The sequence below is a fragment of the Hibiscus syriacus genome, unplaced genomic scaffold, assembly GCF_006381635.1.
Source record: "Hibiscus syriacus cultivar Baekdansim isolate YM2019G1 unplaced genomic scaffold, ASM638163v2 tig00000340_pilon, whole genome shotgun sequence".
NCBI classification, from domain to species: domain Eukaryota; kingdom Viridiplantae; phylum Streptophyta; class Magnoliopsida; order Malvales; family Malvaceae; genus Hibiscus; species Hibiscus syriacus.
In genome coordinates, this window is record NW_024061783.1 from 4,098,029 (window position 1) to 4,117,889 (window position 19,861).

Below are 19,861 nucleotides of genomic sequence, written 5' to 3' on the forward strand. Positions count from 1 at the left end.
TTTAAACTTTTTGGGAAAAAGACGAGTCTGCATGAAATAGATGGGATGGCGGCCAAGACGTATTTCATAAGGGTGATATACTCAGCAAACAAGAGAGAGCGAGTTGACCAACCATTAAGTTTATCCCTCATCTTTTTCAAAATTAAATCATAATATGAATATCGAGTACGTTTATGGATGAATGGAAAACTAAGATACTTCGCCAAAGAATCAACAATTGAAAAATCAAGTGTCCCAATGGAATCTCGCAAAGCATGTAGAACATCGGAACAAGAACAATTGAGATTTTCTTTTACTAGCTTGATGTCCCGATGTCTCACCAAAAACTGTAAGAATATAATTTATTATTTTAGCCTGAGCTTCAATAGCCTGGGCATATAAAATAAGGTCATTTGTAAAAAAGATGTGGGAGACACTTGTGTTATTCCTTGAAAGACGATAGGGAGTCTATGTATTTGGATCAACGGTTCGGGAAATGCAATGCCCAAGCCTCTCCATAGCTAAGACAAATAAGAGGGGAGGGGTCTCCTTGCCGAACCCATCACTCAGGCTTAAAAGCCTAAGGGTATGAGTCATTCTCATTAGGGGTGTGCAAATCCGGGTACCCGGAACTTCCGGGTCGACGATTTCTCGGCCCATGTCCCAACCCGTATGTTACGGGTACCCGATAATCGGGTACTCGGATTTTGCGGATACCCGGGAATCGGGTACCCGATACCCGGTTTTTAATTTTTTATTTTCAAATTATTAATTTAAAAAAATATATACACAAATTTAAATATTCGAAACTTCGAATTACATACTCTAATATCCGAACATAAAATTTAAAAGTTCGAAATACAAAATATAATAATCCATAATATAAATAATTCATTATATTTTATATAATTATATATAAAAAAATAAAAAAAATAAAAACTAACCGGGTACTCGGGTAACCGGGTACCCGGAAAAATTAGATTTTGTGACCCGGGCCCGACCCGGGAAATGTCGGGCCTGGTATTCGACCCGGCCGGGTAATGTTTTTTAGAGAATTACCCGGTTTTTTTAGATCCGGGTCGGCGGGTCAACGGATCGGGTCAACCGGGTCGGGTAATTTTGCACACCCCTAATTCTCATACATACACCACAAGGCTCACATCAAAGGAAGATGAACTATCTCTTCCAATTGATCCACACAACCAAGCCTTGGAAAAGAAGACCAAAACAACAGTAGACTTGAGATGACCTTTTGAATAAGATCTGGGTGTTATTTGGTCAATATGTCTTCTGGAGATACAACCAGTTGTCTCTTAGCTTTCCTACGGTACTTGAAACGCATCAATTCGATGTCAGGAACTCAAGATACATCCATTTAGTGAAGACAGTTGACACACATCGTTTTCGCGTCAAAATAATTCCTTCATCTCAAATAATAAATAAAGGAAATTAAACGTAGTAAAAGAGAAGTATAGTCGATCCCACAAGGACTAAGAAAACTTCCTGATTTATGCTTGTTTAATCTTTGAGCCAATAAGAAAGTTGAATAATGTTTAAGTAAAGGTGTGGATTTGTTGATGAAAGGGGTAAAATAAAATAAAAGTAAGAAAACAAAGAGATTATAAAGAAGGTTAAAAAGAAATAGATTCAATATGGTATAAGTCATCCTTAGGCTTTTGATTTGACTCAATTTCCTCGGATCATTGAAAATAGATTTTACTTCGGGATTCACGTCGGGTTACTTGTCTACAAGGACCAATCCTTGTGACTATGCTTTGTATACCGAATACCCAAGTGCAATCCGTGATATCGTTTTTGGGAAATTGACCTAATCAATAACAATGTTGTAGATAAAAAAATGTATAAGTTCGTAAAAGACCGACTTGAACTATGTTGTTTCAATAATAATTGATTTCGATCTCAGGTTCCTCTTAGAAAACAATTTTGCTAAGTGTGTTCCCAAGAAGTCAAACGTGCTTTCATTAAGTTGATCCTTCCTCCCGCACATTTAACTATTACAACATCCTACCAATGTCAAAGAAACTGAGAGAAATATCCGAAGTTGTTTAAGTGCTTTTCAATTCTCACTTTGGAATTGAGTCATCGCTTTAGCCCTCGTCTTGAAAGAAAATTAGCTAAGTATGACATAAATCATACTTAGCATTAAAAAGAAAACTTTAAATAAAAATATAGAAAAACGAAAGTAAAAGAAAAACAACTTTATAAAACTAAAGATGAAACAAAAGGATTTGAGAGATGAGTGATGATAGATGATAGATGATTTTTTAGGCTTACCCCAATGGGGTATAGTCTCTGAAAAACCCTAAAATTACATTAAAAATCATAAAAGATAATTCTTGAAATTAAATCCTAAAAAATAAAGATAAATCTTGAATTTAAATTCGAATTTGCGGTTGAGTCTTCTGCTTCCACGAAATTGATGACTGGACCTTCTAGAAGATGCTGACTGGATTCCAAGTCAGCGCTTTCACGTCCAGTTTCATGCCCACTAGGTCGCTCATGATTCTGGAAAAATAAAAAAGGGTGCAGAACTTCGTCTTTTAAGCATATTTTCTAGAAGTCATTGTTCTGCACGGAAATCATGAAAAAATGTCCAAATCAATAATAATTATGAACAATCAATGAGTACTTAAACACAAAATATAGCACAAAATAAACATTAGTTAAATTTTCCCTCACTTATCCAATGCTTGTCCTCAAGTATTTCTCAATTAACATGCCAAAATTATAAGTTGTCGTTCTCCAATTTAAATCATACTCTAATCATCCCAATGAACAAAAATCAAAGCAATTAATTGAAACTAAAAAACAATCAAGCAAGTGGCATAACTAGAAAATAAGTTCAAGTAAAACAAGACATTGTAATAACTCACTAATCTCATGATACAGAACTCGATACCCTAATAAAAGATTCAGTCATTCCGCTCAAAGTGTTTAAGGAAAAAGAAATGCTCAAGCCAAAACAAGTTAAAGCATTACCATAAGATTGTAATTAAATTCAATCTCTATTACTTAAAAATGAATATGATGTAAAAGTTAAGAAGCCTTTAAACTTGGTTGTAACGTGACTAAGGTATGGTTAGGATAAAGGCAAAAAATCAGGTTTAAGTTTTAGGACTCAAGTGTGTTGTTTTTTTCTCTGTTGCATTGTGTTTTTCTGTACAGTTCAAACCATAACTGATTTTTCTGCACTGTTCGAACTAAACTGCACTATTTTTCTGCACTGTTCGAACAATGCAATTTTTGCATCTTATTTTTTACCACTGCTTCATTTTTTCTTTTTTTCTTTTTTTGAAGAAACAATCTTATCTTTTCTTCAAAACAGGTGATAAGAGAGGGTAAAAATAAAAATGGTTTCAGTCAAATTTGGCTATCTAAGAGAAAAATAAAGAAAAGGTAGGGTGTTTATTTGGGAAGAGAAAAAGGTTTAATAATAATTCCTCTATCATACTAAAGATATTAAATTCATGCATGTAGTCTCGACAAGCATTACATCACAAGTTCTAGAATGCTAAGACCAGTTTGGCGCACACAAAGAAACAAAGAGCAAGAATGAAAAGGATATGCTCATTAGGCTCAAATCTCACAAGAATAGGTTCAATGTATCAAGTCTAGCATCAATTCAACCAATAAACCAAGGAATATAAAAAATTTCATGAAAAATTCAGTAATTATGCCAACTAACCATCATGCATCCGATGTTCAATTAAAAGCAAGATGAAAAATTCATTGAAAAAATTAAAACAATCAAGTAAACTAAAGAATAGGCAACAAACAATTCCAACATATCAAAATCAAAATAACTCATATTCAACCATCCAATAAGCAAGGTGAAATTCAACATGTTATCCTTCTTCTCACCCTCACTTAATCCGTTTTATCTCAAAACGCAATTCAAATTTAAAGCAAAAGAGAGGGAATATGAATACTCCCCGATCTAGTGACGGTCGCGGCCGCAACGAGATGAGCTCGGGCGAAGGTATGATAGAGTCTTAGCAAGATTGATCTCGATGAAAGCGAAGCGACCTTGTAAACCTTGCATATCCTCTCACAAATATTGTTTGTTTCCGCGTGACTCTTCTCACACCTAGAACAACTTTTCGCCATTCTCTCACTTTTGGTTCGAACAATTCTTGATTCAAGTAGGAATAACAGGGTACCTACAAAATTAAACATTAAAATTAACAATGTTGAAAATAATAAATAAAATTACCAAACAAAGTAAAATTGAAAACAAATTAAACTAGAAATGATTAAATTAAAATATGGGTTACCTCCTATGAGCGTTATTTTAACGTCGTTAGCTCGACAACTTGATTTAGACTATAAGTTCAAAAAGAAATGTTTCCTCCACTTCATACTTTTTTCAATGAAGAAATTTTTTATGAGCAAATCTATGATCATAAAGTTCCTTTATTTGTCCTTGTAGCTTCAAACAATCTTATAAGCATTTCTTCGGATCTTTTTCAACTTGGAAAGCTTAAAATTATCTCCTTCATCCAAAAAGGCTTTCTTCAAATGTCCCAGAAGCGATATTAGTTTAAATTCTGATGCATGCAAAATAGAAAGTAAAAATTTAGTTTTTGTTGGAGTTAAGCGCAAATCTGAATCAACAAATGATATTTTTCAGCTCCCTTGATTTGTTATCTTTCACCTCTAATTCCATGCACAAATCATCATAAAAGTTAGATTCTATAAATTCATCAATAGTAGCTTCAATATAATAAATAAAATTTAAACTCACAATATTATCATATTTTCGCATCATTTTATACACGTCAAATTATATGACCTCACCATCAAACTCCATTATTAATATACCGCTTCTCACATCGATCTTTGTACGTGCGGTACTTAGGAAGGGTCAGCCTAAAAGTACTTTGGAACAGGTATTTGTCCTATCATTTTCCATGTTGATGACATAGAAATAGGTAAAAAGATGAGAACATCGACCTTCACTTAGACATTATCAAGCACTCCCTCCAGGTAGGTAACATAACGATCAACCAACTAGATAGTTACTCTTGTTTACTTCAAAGGTTCGTTAGTAATCATTTTATGAACAAACAGTGGCATAAGGTTAATTAAATCTCCTAAGTCACACATTGCACGTTTAATTAAAACATTTTCTAGTTTACAAGGTATAACGAACATACCTTGATCCTTTATCTTTGGTGGAAGCTTTCGCTGAAATACTATGGAGACATGTTCTCCCAGATTTACTTTCTTGAGACCAATTAATCTTCTCTTTGTGGTATAAAGCTTCTTTAAAAATTGGCAATACCTCAGCACTTGTCTAATTACTTCAAGGAGAGGTATGTTGACTTGTACTTTTTGGAACACTTCTAGGATTTCCTTTTCTTCGGCTCTTTTATCACACCTCATCAATCTCGATGGGAAGGGTGGTGCGATTTCAAGAGAAGAAGGATAAGGAAGTGATGATGAAGATGCACATTGGATGTAGGAAGGTGGCGCTTCCTTCCTCTTTTTGGAATGTGCGACATTCTCTTCTAGGACTTCAGTTGTGATAACGGTTCCACTTCAGAGGGTGATAGCACTAACATTCTCTCTCGGATTTGACTTTGTTTGAGAAGGTAGTCTTCCCTACGACTCTAGTCTCTCCACGGTTTGAGCCAATTGACTGATTTTCTTATCCAACTCTTGAAGATGTGCTTCAGTTCGACTTTGAAATTTTTTTTCTGGGAAGTAACTAATTTCTCTTGGGAAGTAACCAATTTCTCTTGGGAAATTTCCAGCTTCTCCATTATCATCTCTAATAATGTCTTTTGCAATTTTTATTGTGGAAGGTGGCCTCGGATGATATATCAGCTTCTAGTTCTGTGCATAACTGAAGTTCGAATGGTCTCACCATCCTAGATTGTATGTATATCTATACGGGTTGTATGGTCTCTAGGGAGGTCCTGAAAAGCTCCTCACGGTGTTTACTTGTGCATTACCTCCCTCTTGTAACATCGAGCAGTAGTCCGTCGAATGATCCAACATCGTGCATATCCCACATGCTCTTATTACTTCATATTTTCTTGCAATAAGCAAATTAACTACTTCAGATAATTTATTTAATTTATTTTCAATGGAAAATGTACTTATCTCGTGAACCCATCGGCTAGGTTCACTTGAAAATTGTTGAGAGTTAGTTGCCATGGTTGAAATCAACTCTCTCGCTGTTAATAGAGTCATATTGACTAATGCTTCTCCACTGGCGGCATCTATCATTTTCATTTCTAAAGGTAACAGTCCTTCATAAAACTATTGAAGTAGTGTTTGTTCGGTTAATCTATGTTGCGGACAACTTACGCAAAGCTTATTAAATTGCTCTCAATAATCAAAAAGATTTTCTTCATTCTTTTTTCGGATTGAACCTTCGTAACTCACTTGCTTTGGCTGCTGGGAACTATTTGTCAAGAAAAATTCGACTCATGTCATACCATGAATTCACTTGATTTGAAGGTAAATAAAATAAATATTCCTTATCCAAATCAGCTAATGAAAAGGGGAAAGCTCTAAGTTTTATTTGGTCTTCGGAAACTCCTTGTGGTTTCATGCTAGAGCAAACCATGTGGAATTCCGTCAAGTGTTTGTGCGGATTTTCATTGGGAAGACCATGAAAGTTGGAAAGAGATGAATATGTATTGTTTTCAATTGGAACGAAGTTTCACCTTGAGGAAAGGTTATACACAATGACGTTTGAGTGGTAGGAGCTGCAGCTAGCTCCCGGATCGTTTGTTTTGCTTCTTCCACCATCAAGTTTTGTTTTTCATTATTTATCTCGATATGCATGTCAATTTTAGAATCTGTCTCTAGATCTGGATTTGTTTCTAAAATCTACTCTTATTTTTCTTGTCTTTTCCTTTTCTCTTGAAGCGTTTGTGTGTGGATTCTCCAAGCTTGTGCTTCGATCTCTGGGTCAAAATCTATTAATTCTTCCGGGTTCTTCCTGGTTATAAATTGAAAACAAAAGAAATAAATAAATCAATAACTTGCCATTAGTTTCTGACAACGACGCCAATTAGACACGTGTCATTTTTGCGTCAAAATAATTCATTCTTATAAAAAAATAAAGGAAATTAAATGTAATAAAAGAGAATTAAGGGCCGAACCCACAAGGACTAAGGAAACTTCCTGATTTATGCTTGTTTAATCTATGAGCCAAGAAGAGAGTTGAATAATGTTTAAGTAAAGGTGGAGATTTGTGGATGAAAGGAGTAAAATAAAATAAAGTAAGAAAACAAAGAGATTATAAAGAAGGTTAAAAATAAATAAATTCAATGGTATAAGTCAGCCTTATGCTTTTGTTTTGACTCAGATTCCTCGGATCATCGAAAAAGGTTTTTACTTCAAGATTCACATCAATTACTTTTCTACAAGGACCAATCCTTGTGACTATGATGTGTATACTGAATACCCAAGTGCAATCCTTGATATCAATTTTGGGAAATTGACCTAATTAACAATAATGTTGTAGATAAAAAATGTTTAAGTTCATAAACGAACGACTCAGACTATGTTGTTTCAATAATAACTTATTCCGATCTCATATTCCTCTTAGAATACAATTTTGCTAAGCCTGTTCCCAGGAAGTCGAACGTTCTTTCAATAAGTTGATCCTTCCTCCCACACATTTAGCCATAACAACATCCTGACCAATATCAATATTTGGTTTTGAAATTGTTTTGATTTTGAAAATAAGCTCAAAGAAACTGAGAGACATATCCAAATTTGTTTTAGTGATTTTTAATTCTCATGTTGAAATTGAGTCATCGCTTTAGCCCTCAGCTTAAAAGAAAATTAGCTAAGCATGAAAGAAGTCATACTTTGCAATAAAAAGAAAACTTTAAAGAAAAAATAAAGAAAAATGAAAGTAAAAGAAAAACAACTTTATAAAATTAAAGAAGAAACAAAAGGATTCAAGAGATGAGAGATGATTTTTCATGCTTACCCCGATGGAGTATTTATAGTCTCTGAAAAATCCTAAAAGATAATTCTTGAAATTAATTCCTAAAAAATAAAGATAAATCTCAAATTTAAATTCAAATTTGCGGCTAGTCTTCTACTTCCATGAAAATGTTGACTGGACCTTCTAAAAGATGTTGATTGGATTCCACATCAACACTTTCATGCACACTAGGTCGCCTATGATTCTTGACAAATAGAAAAGGTTGCAGAACTTTGTCTTTTAAGCACATTTTCCATAAGTCATCTTTTTGCATAGAAATTATGTAAAAATGCCCAAATTAGTAATAATGAACAATCAATGAGTATTTAAACACAAAATATAGCACAAAATAAACACTAGTCAACAGTGCATGCAAAAATTCATATACGCTATTAATACTGGATTTTGTAAATATTACAAATTATCAATAATTTTATTGATTATTTGTAATATAATTTAACATAAGATGATACATTATCTTTTAAGGATTAGATTTATTATTTTATTAGGAATTATGATAGAATCAAAACATTATATTTAGTTTATTATTATTTGATTTGATAGTTACTTAGATTCATAGAACTCCTAACCCTATATAAATGAGGCTTCATTCACCATTGTAAAGCATATATATTTGATTAATAATATGAGAGTTTGTTTTTGCAAGTGTTGATTGTCTTGTGTCTTGGGAGCATTCTTCATTATTAAGTTCTACAAGTTCTTCGTGAGGGAGATCTTCACACTCTGGTTGTCTTCTCATTTTGATTAAGAGGCCTGGTTAGACCCAATTATCAAGTTTGCCTAGTCAATTACGGTTAAGAGGGTTTGTAGAACATTTATCCTTCATCGTTATCAATGTTATCATCATCCCACGACAACTACATCACCACATCCAAAGCTTATACATATCATGGAGAATTATTCAATTCAAGTTCTTTCATCATTTTATTTATTAATTTATAATTCTTTTACATCTCTATTATATTTTTAATCTTCATCTTCTTGTTTGATTTCTAGCAACATTTTTCTTAATTTAAAATCCTAGATTGTGACAAAACCCTATTCTTCTTTCATCTTGTTCTTTGATTGAATCTAAATCCCTATACTTGATTCCTCGACTTTGAGCAACGTTCATCATCCCACTGTCATCCCCTATCACATCCCATTAGATATTCATGAAAGATGTAGTAAGACAATTCATAATAACTCCAATGAGGTTTGAAAGAGATTTTCGCACATAGAATAATTTCCTCAATGAAATCCGAGCGTATATGAATGAACGATTTCTTGATTAATGATAGTATTCTCAATAATCGACATCTCATGAACAAAATTGGTTTGAGTCGGTTTAACCAAGATGAGCATAGTAAGCTTCAAGCGTCGGAAAATAATCTTGGTGAAAAGCTTGTAGACGACTGTACATAGACTGATAGGATGAAAATTAGAGAAGGTCATCGAAACTTCAATTTTTGGGACGAGAATAAGGATTACTTTATTAAGATCAAGGTCAAACTCGGCTCCATCAAAAACCTCACGTGTGATATTACATATGGCTGCCACCAACAACATGCCATTGCTTTTGAAAAAAACTCAAATGCAATCTGTCGTGTCCTGGAGCCTTCAAAGGTGTCGTATCACAAAGGGTTTCATAAATTTCAATGTCAATTGGGATGCCATTATTTTTTTTACATTTTAAATTTTAAATATTAAAGAGTGTAGGAATTAAATTTAACTATAAGATGAATTTTACAGTTCAAACTATAAAATTTAAGGAACTTAAGAATTAGTGATATAATTTCACTATTTTTCTAACTTGCAAATAAATGGATAAAAAGAGTAGCATTTCACGAATGTTAAACGAATATGTTCGTAAATATTAGACGAATATATTTACGAATATTAAATAAACAAATATAAACATCATCAAAAATAAATAAACAAATAAATAAAAATATAATATTAAAATTTTAAACTAACATAAATTAAACATAAACACAACTTTATTCAAGTTAACCAGAAACATCTTCGTCTTAAAAGTCGTGGATTTATAAATAAAAAAAACAACGAACTCAAATATTTGAAAGATACATCACAGTTTTATTGATACCTTTCCTGAAAGCGAATTGAGATTTGAGAAGTCGAAATCTGGAACAGTAACATCATTAAAAGGCGAACCACTTTCCTGGTTTTGTTATTGTAGGTAATTAAATATTACATGGAATCCATGTCGATTATGTTCCTGGTTCCTGGTTTTGTCTGGTCACGAACCTGTCTACGTAAAACTTAACGTGTTGACGTGTTGTTGGTTGTCAAAAGCACGGTTGCAGCCTCAATGACAGGTTTTGTGGCTTTGTGCTGCATCATCACATTCTTGTGTTGCTAGGTTGACATAGATTGGTAACGGGTTGGGACTTGGGACGGCTGAATTTTTGTGAATTCGATATGATTCAAAAATTATATATTTTTTATTTAAATTAAATTTGATTCGAATATATATATATATATATATATATATATATATATTTAATTTTGATTAAATTCATATTTTTAAAGTATAAATTCGAACAGATTCAGTATAAGATAAAGATTTAATTAAAAAATAAAATAAAAAGAATATTATAGTAATTATCTATAAATTTATATGAAAAAATTATATCATGTTAGAATTTTTTATACTCTAACCAAATTTAACCATATTTATTCTGAGTTTTTCTAATAAAATTCGATCTTATTAAATTAAGTTGAATAAAAATTCATCAATTTCGAGTTGAATAATCAACCCTAAGTTGGTAAAGGTGGTTACAGGGGGCATTTGTTTTCTGGATAGATGTTTGTTCTTTCACACGTTGCAACCTGTTAACTATGAAAGAAACGCATAAAGAATAACAGCAGAAAGTGAAAACAACTTCAATATATTGATCATATCAAGTACACAAGTTAAGCAGCTATTTAAAGTCTCTAAAGAGATAGCAAGAGAGAGGATCTAGCTGCTGCAAAGTTGGTTACAACCAATTACAACCAACTAACCACCTAACCTTTTACACTTAACTACTTAACTGAATATGGTTTAACATTCACCCTACTTCTTACAAACTTCTTTAAGCTCAAAAACACACAGCTTGTTCCTGAACAACTCAAACTTGATCAAAGGAAGTGGTTTTGTTAGGATATCTGCAACTTGATTATTAGTTGGAACATAGTTGATTTGAACTTCAAGTGCTGCCACCTTTTCTCGCACAAAGTGTAAGTCTAGGTCGATTTGCTTGCTTTTTGCATGTAATATGGGGTTTGCAGCCATAGCTACTGCACTGGTATTATCACACCACACCTTAGGCTCTTCAGGCAGTGCAATCTTCATTTCATGCAACACAACCTTTATCTATACAACTTCAGAAGTGGCATCTGCAAGACTCTTGTACTCAGCTTCTATAGTGGATCTGGATATTGCACGTTGTTTTTTTGAACTCCATGCCAGCAGATGATTTCCATTGTAGACACAGTACCCCGAAATTGACCTTCTATCATCAGCATCTCTACCCCAATCAGAATCTAAAAAAGCATTAAGCATCATCAATTTTTGTGCTTGAGCTGAAAACCAAAGCCCAATTTCTAGTGTTCCTCGCAAATACCTTAAGATACGCTTGACAGCAAGACAATGTACCTCAGTGGGCTCTTGCGAAAACTGTGCAGTTTTGTTAACTGCAAACAAAATGTCTGGCTTCGTATGAAAAATATACTGCAGTTCCCCAACTACACTCCTATACTGTTGTGGACTGTTTAATACTTCCCCATCATTCTTACTAAGCTTGGATGTTGTTGCCATGGGAGTGGAGGTTGAATTCACATCCATCATTTGATTATTTTGCAGCAACTCAATGACAAATTTCTTTTGACTAAGAAATAAGCCACTATCTGACCTATGCACTTATATAACAAGAAAATACTTAAGCTGCCCAAGATCCTTTAAAGAGAACTTCTCATGCAATGCATGCATTATTTGGTCAATTTCCAGCTGAGAACTCCCTGTGATGAGAATGTCATCCACATACACAACCATGTATACCACTCCATGTTCCCCTTGGCGAATAAACAATGAAGAATCTGCCCTTGAAGAATTGAACCCCAAGTTAAGTGAGAATTCTCTTAACTTAAGAAACCAGTTCCTTGGAGCTTGTCTTAACCCATACAATGCCTTTTTTAACTTGCACACCAAGACAGTTTCATCAGTGGATTGTTCTTCAAAGCCAGGAATATGTTGCATGTAGACATCCTCACTTAAGTCACATTTTAGAAAGGCATTATTCACATCCACCTGCCTTATTTGCCATTGACATGAAACAACCAATGAGACCAATATGTTTACTATAAAAAATTGAACCACAGGACTAAATGTATCTATAAAATCATAACCTGGTATCTGAGAGTACCCCTTGGTAACCAACCTAGCTTTCAACCTTTCTACTGATCCATCAACATTTTTCTTCACCTTGAAGAGCTATTTGCAACCAATGGCTTTTCTTCCAGCTGGCAGCTCCACAATATCCCATGTGTTATTATTGAGAAGTGCATTGTACTCAGCCATAACAATCATCCTACAATCATCATCTTTGAGTGCAGCTTGAATATCTCCAGGCCTATATTTGCATTAAATAGAGAAATTTTTGGCTTAAAGATCCCATGCTTGCTTCGAGTAATCATAGAATGAGTATTGCTCATTATAATACCCTGAGCATTTTCGTAATTTTGAATTTGCTCACCAGAAGCAGACTATTCAGGATCAGAAGAGGCATTACCAGCAGATTCAAGACTAGGAGAAGCACCATCAGCCTCACCAGTAGATTCAAGATCATGAGAACTGAAAGCATTACCAGGTACACTATTTGTTGTTTGCTCTACAGATTTCACATCTGGTTCATTTCTTGTGGCTGTAGGTTGACCAGTATTACTTGCCTCTAGAGTTTGATCAGTATTGACACTTGATCTTTGCACAGTCCTAGCATGTTTTTGTTGACTGAAAACAACTGGTATGGCTCTCGATCGAACCAACTCATTAGTATCTCTACTATAGGATGCTGCTTTGTGAGCAAAAGGAAAGACATTCTCATTAAACACCATACTCCTTGATACATGATTTCTTGAGCTTAACACCAAGTCGATGTGAGATAGCCTCCAATAATCGAAACTCTCATCCGTTGTATGTTTGTAATGCAAGAATAGTTATCTTAAATTGATTTGAGACTAAAGCAGCAAACATTTTGAATGATACAACAACTTCACTTTTATTTCTTAACAGATATACCCAACTATTCCTTGAATACATATCTACAAAGCTCACAAAATATCTAAAACAACTAGAAATAATAGGAGCAGGACCCCATACATTAACTTCTACTAACTCAAATGGTTGTTTGTACACGGTTTGTGACACAGAAAAAGACTGAACTTTACTTTTTCCCATCTGACAGGCTGCACATATTTCAATTATGTCTACATTTAGTCTTTTATTAAGAGTTGCCATCACCACCTCAGCTGTAGGATGACCTAGCCTTTTATGTCACAACCAATACTTATTAGTATCTTTGATGACAGTGATGTGAATTGTTGTTGTTTCTTACAGAGTTTGGCAGTCAAAACTATACAATCCTCCATCAAGCTTTCCTTCAACCATCATGACTCTTGTGCTTTCATCCTTAATATAACAAACACTTTCATGAAACTCAAAATAAATTGAATTATCTTGAGTAAATTTTGAAACCGATAAGAGATTCTTATTAATTTTTGAAACATATAACATCTAATCAAGCAAAAAATCTCTAGAGGCAGTTTTTAAAACGTTTATACCAATATGAGTAATTGGAACTATGGAACCATCTCCTAGATGAACCTTACCACTGTTTATGTAAGCTTGCCTGATTGAGATAGTAGAGGTGGAACCAGTCACATGATGTGTGGCTCCTGAATCAGGGAACCATTTTGCATAGGTCAAAGGACCATCAACCATTAATGCAATAACTTGTACATTACTACTTGGCTCGATGACAGATGAGCCTTCATCTCCTGTACTTGCATTTACAAAAGGACTATAGTGACAGTCAGATGCATGAGGAAAGCATGAACAAACGTTTGTATGTATTTCATTAGTCGAAGAACTTTGTTAAGTAGTTACACCTTTAAAGTTCTGATCAAACATATGTTAGTACATGTCAACTAGATGACATATCTTCCCACAAAGTTGACATTGCTGCTTAGGTATCCCCTTGTACTTGTTACCTGTAGTATTGTTAGGTTTAGAAGCCCCACGATTCTTGTAGTACTGAGCATCAGAGACTTGATTGGTACCATAGCATGTGAAATTTACCCCTATAGGAAACCTCGACGAGTCATCAAGACGTGACTCAACATCAATAAGAACCGATACCACATTGTCGAGGGAAAACGGCTCTATGCTCACAGTGATCGTAGCAACAGTTGGCTCATATTCAACTAGTAGACCATTAAGAATGGTGGCAATATGATCAGTATCTGAGATAGGACTACCACACGTGGCTAAAAGATCACATATTTCTTTAATAGCCATGGTGTAGTCTCTCATAGACTGAGAGCCTTTCTTCATTGACCTAAGTCGACAATGCAAAACCATAATTTTTATAGTAGACAACTTGGAATACAGCCTGGTGATGACATTCCAGACTGCAGCTGTGGATTTAGCACCAACCAACTGAGGTATAATGTTGGTACTAACAGTAGAAAGAAGCCAAAAAGCCAACGAGCTATCTTGCTTGATATAACACAAATAAGCTGGATTGATAACCTGCTCACCAGCATCGTTAAGAACCAGCTTCACCGGAACCACCATGGTTTCATCAAGAAAGCCTTCTAGTCCAAGCCCTCGGATCTTGAGAATCACTTGTTGCTTCCATAAGAGATAGTTCGAATATGTTAAGCACACGTTGATTCTTTTATTAGCAAAGGTATGCGAGGTAGCATCTATAAACTGCTCATCCTCAACCATTTCTGACATCGACGCAACTTGAACCATGATCGATCTCGAAGAAGCAAGAGAACCAAGACGCAATAGGTAAGAAAGAAGAGAGAAAGAAAGGAGAAACGCACAGGGAAACCGTTTCAAGATCTATTGGCAAATGGTACCATGTTAACTACGAAAGAAACGCATAAAGAACAACAGCAGAAAGTGAAAACAACTTCAATGTATTGATCATATCAAGTACACAAGTTAAGCAGCTATTTAAAGTCTCTAAAGAGATAGCAAGAGATAGGATCTAACTGCTGCAAAGTTGGTTACAACCGATTACAACCAACTGACCACCTAACCTTTTACACTTAACTACTTAACTGAATATGGTTTAACACAGCCTTCATTCATTTCATCTGCAAATGTGAAATATTATTATTTCTACGCATAAGCAAAAATCATAATAGTGAGGCAGTTATGTCGGCTGGTTTATTTTTTAGGATATTAAAGTATGATGTGAGTAAGATTTATTAAGAAAACAATACATTTCCTACGAGACCTTGCAGTGGAGGATGCACTCATGACTTTAGAGTGTACACGTATCTATCTTGAAATTTGGATTATTTTAGGTTATTTATTTTTTTGATAATGTTCATTCTAAAATTTTATTGTGTCCACCTTAAAATCTGAATTTTCTTCAATTAGTGAATCATTTTATTGATAGTTTCCACCCTGAAATTTTATTTATTCTTACCTTATTCAAAAAATTTATATTGTTATCATATATGTGCCCACTCTCTAAAATATTTCTTGATCTGCTACTGAGGCCTTGGTTTATAACTTTTGAGTATTTAAAATTTTTATATATGTCAGTTTTCACTTTTGATTTTATTTTATTTAAAATTTTATCATGTGAGTGTATTTAAATTTTAGGTAAACTATACATTTAGTGCTTAAATTATTAGTTTTGATCCGTTTTAATACTTAAATTTTTAATTCTTTAAAATCATACTTAAATTTTAGTTTTTGTTTCATATTAGTACATTGTTCAAAATTTAACGTTAAGTTTTGCAAAAATGAAAGTTTAAGTATTAAAACGGACCAAAAATGATAGTTTAGGTAATAAATGCGTTAAGTTTTTAACAACGGGTACTAAATAAAACAAAATTAAACGTTAGTTATGCGTTTGAAAAAAATTAATGTTTAAGTATTAAGACGAACCAAAACTAATAATTTAAGTACTAAATACGTAGTTTACACTTAAATTTATTTTAATTTAAGTCTAGATAAATCATTATTATCAGTTAATTCATTTATGTTTTGTAATTATTGATTATTGATTGGGTTAATTATAGTTGTACAACTATATGCTTATAACTAGCATTAATTTCATCAACCCTTCAAATCAAATAATATTAATTAAAATATATTTGTTGCATTTGAATAACTATTTTTCAATCTAAAATTATTTTAAATTTAATTATAAATATATATAATATAATTATTAATATCTAATTTATTAATGATTATTTCATATAAAACAATAAAAATGTTCATTATGGAATGATTCTCCTAACGTATTTTATTTTACTTATAACCTTAAAATTTGAATTTTTAACTTTATATAAAAAAAGCTTAAAAGTTCATCCTATCAAATAAAAGTTAATATAATAATCTATAATAAAAATATTTTTCAATATTAAAAGAATAGTTTATGACATAAATTGAGTCGAATTAAATAAAAAGTAAACTTCAAAAAGAAAATAACAATAATTTCGAACCATAACTTGATTCATAAGTAGATGTACCTTAAACTTCAATTATTTTTATCAAACAATATGTAAGCATAAAATATTATTTTACTAGTGTTTTATATAGAAAACATGCATAAAAATTTGATTTTTTTTTTGTACATGAAAAAGTTTTAGTCATAAGTGGTTCTTTTAGTCTAGGGTCAGAGCATACTTAAGACCCAATTGTGATTTATATAAAAATTTACAAATTGCCCATAAAAAATGACGGTGGTAGGATAAATTTGATTATTATGGGTAGTATGAATTATAAATTTAAGGGGCCGTTTAGATGGGGAATGTGGGATTCCCCCGGGAATAGAATCCACATTCTCTCGTTTGGTTTAGCCGGGAATGTTATTCTCGGTAATGTTTTATTACCAATAGTGGATTTTTGGGGTATATTACCGGGAATGTCATTACCTCTCTTTCCTTAGGTATTGTAACATTATCTGCGTTTTGGACTAAAATGCCCTTAACTTTTTTTTTCTCAAAAATATCCTTTTTCTGTCATTGAATAATAAAAATTCTACGAAGGTTAAATTACAAATTTATCCTTAAACTATTTTAGATTTACAAAAAATTCTATAATTAAAATTTTATATGAAGTTCAGTGGTTAAAATAAAATTTTACCCTTTCATTAAATCTTTTTTATATTTTTAGTTTTGTAAAAAAAATGTTATATGAATTTTATGAATTTAAATTTTTAAAAAAAAATATATAAATATTTTCCAACTTGTAATATTATACAAATATATAATAAGGATAATTTGGTCAAATATACATTCTAATAATCTTTTATTCATTTAACCAAACACGGTAATCTTACATTCCTGCTAAACCAACCAAACACAAAATACAACATTCTCAGTAATCATATTCCCTGGTAATCTTTTATTCTCACTAGTAATCTTACATTCTGTGAACCAAACGCACCTAAATGTATAATCGTATAACCCGCACCATCCACATTTGTATTTAAAATTTTACTCTTAGGATAAACATATATATTTCAAGTGGACTAATTTGATAATCATTAACATTATTTAATAAAAAATAAAATTAGAAAGAACACCAATTTTAGTCGCCTATATCCGAGGATATAATCAAAATACTAATTCAAGGAAATAAAATATAATTAATAATAAAAATTAAGAAAAGTGAAATTAAATTATAATTTAAAGGTCTAAATAAATATTTGACTTATATAAAGGATACATTTTTTTAATTTTTATTATTTTTAATAATATTAAATGAGTAAAAATAGATTATTAAAACTAATAATAAAAAATGAAAAAAAATAATTGAAAAGAAAAAAACAACAGTATGATTTCAACAATATTTATATGTTATTTTACGCGTAAATGAATCTATAAATAAGATACGTTAAATTTATAAAAATAAAATAATTTCCAATAATTTAGAAACCTGTTGAAATAGAAGTTTAAGCTAATTCAAACACTGAGAAAAAGAACCGGAATTTAACCCAAAACCCTGACTTTAAATCCCATAGATTCACAATAAAACAAAGTTATCTGTTTGATGTTTATCCAACAAATCCAATCTTCACCAACTTCAAAACAAACTTGAAAACCTTAAACACAAAAGGTTTATTTAATAGCAAATATATTTGACATGTACCAAGATCATCACAACAACAGTAATCTGTTGTTTTTCGATTCGTGGACGCCGCCGCCGCCGCCGACGGCGAGGAGGGAGTGGACGTTTGCCGAGGATAAGGCTTTTGAGTTGTGTTTGGTGGAGTTTCCGGAGGGAACTCCTGATCGGTGGCATATAATCGCCGCCAAGATTCCGGGAAAGTCACCTGAAGAAATCAAACAACATTTTGATATTCTTGTTCGTGATGTTTATGAGATTGATGCCGGTCGAGTTCCGGTTCCGAATTACAGAGACGACTGGTTGGTGTTCGATTCGGAGTCCAATTCAAATCATCAAATTGATTTCGAATTAAAATCAAAACAGCAGGGAAACTGTGAACGAAAGAAGGGAACTCCTTGGACATTACTGGAACATAAGTATGTTCATTTTCACATTTATTTCGTTTTTTGACGTATATACGTACACGTTACACGAACATAAATATATTCATGTACACTATTGCTCACATTGATAACTGACTTCATTATTTTGAGTTACATATTAAATTACATGTTGAACTCCATGACTATTGTATGATACATTTTAATGTATGCTAGGTTATTTTTGTTTGGTCTGAGAAAATATGGCAAGGGTGATTGGCGAAGTATAGCAAGAAATGTGGTGATTACTCGGTCGTCGGCTCAGGTCGCTAGCCACGCCCAAAAGTATTATCTCCGATTGTATTCGGGGAAAAAGGCGAGAAAAAGATCGAGCATCCACGACATTACGATGATAGATTACGATGTGATGAATGCAATTGTCGAACGTCGAATGGAACATGGCTTCGGGTCCGGTTAGTACTGTTCAACAGGCGCCTCCTTCAAGCCATTTAGTAGGAAACTATGGCTATCCGAAGCAAGGATAAACGCTCCAAAACTATGTATATAAACGAGTTTGTTACACTCGATGATTTTGATTCATTATGATGCCGTAAGGATTTAAGTCGTTTATTACGATCTTTGTTTTAGAAAGAAGATTTTGAAATTTTGAAATTTTATGAATATTTCATTTGGATAACGATGACGGTTTGAATGTTGTAAATACTTTCTTCGTTTTGTACCTGTGCAGTTTGAAGCTCCATCTACAGCAAGGTTTACATGTCACATGAATGTTCAATGCAAACTTATCTCAACTCGAGAACTTAACTATAAATAAAGATGGGTATAAAATTTTATGTCTAAAGTGATGAGTAATAGTGTAGCAATGAGGTAAGCTCATCTATGGGTTCGATTTTTCTTTCCTATGTATATTTAATTGAGTGACGGATCTAACTTAAATAAAATTATCTCATCTTTATTTTCTTATATTCTATCTCCTCGTGAAAACATAATACTTAATTAACGATGGTTATGTGGTCAATCTATCGTGATTATGACTGGTACAGTCCATTTTATACCATTAACCCCCACTAACTTTTCTGTCAGTAAACTTTGAACATCGAAAAGCATTGTTGGTGAATCCGAAAACGTCTGAGTGTTTTTCTT

At 32.8% G+C, this 19,861-nt stretch overlaps 1 protein-coding gene across 1 annotated transcript; it reads left to right on the forward strand.

Moving 5' to 3' along the window:
- The first annotated feature begins 18,353 nt into the window (after positions 1-18,353).
- Positions 18,354-19,175, forward strand: LOC120199201 (transcription factor DIVARICATA-like). The gene is made up of 2 exons (XM_039200371.1): positions 18,354-18,754; positions 18,935-19,175. Exons 1-2 carry the CDS (start codon positions 18,354-18,356, stop codon positions 19,173-19,175), a joined length of 642 nt encoding a protein of 213 aa, XP_039056302.1.
- The last annotated feature ends 686 nt before the right edge of the window (positions 19,176-19,861 follow it).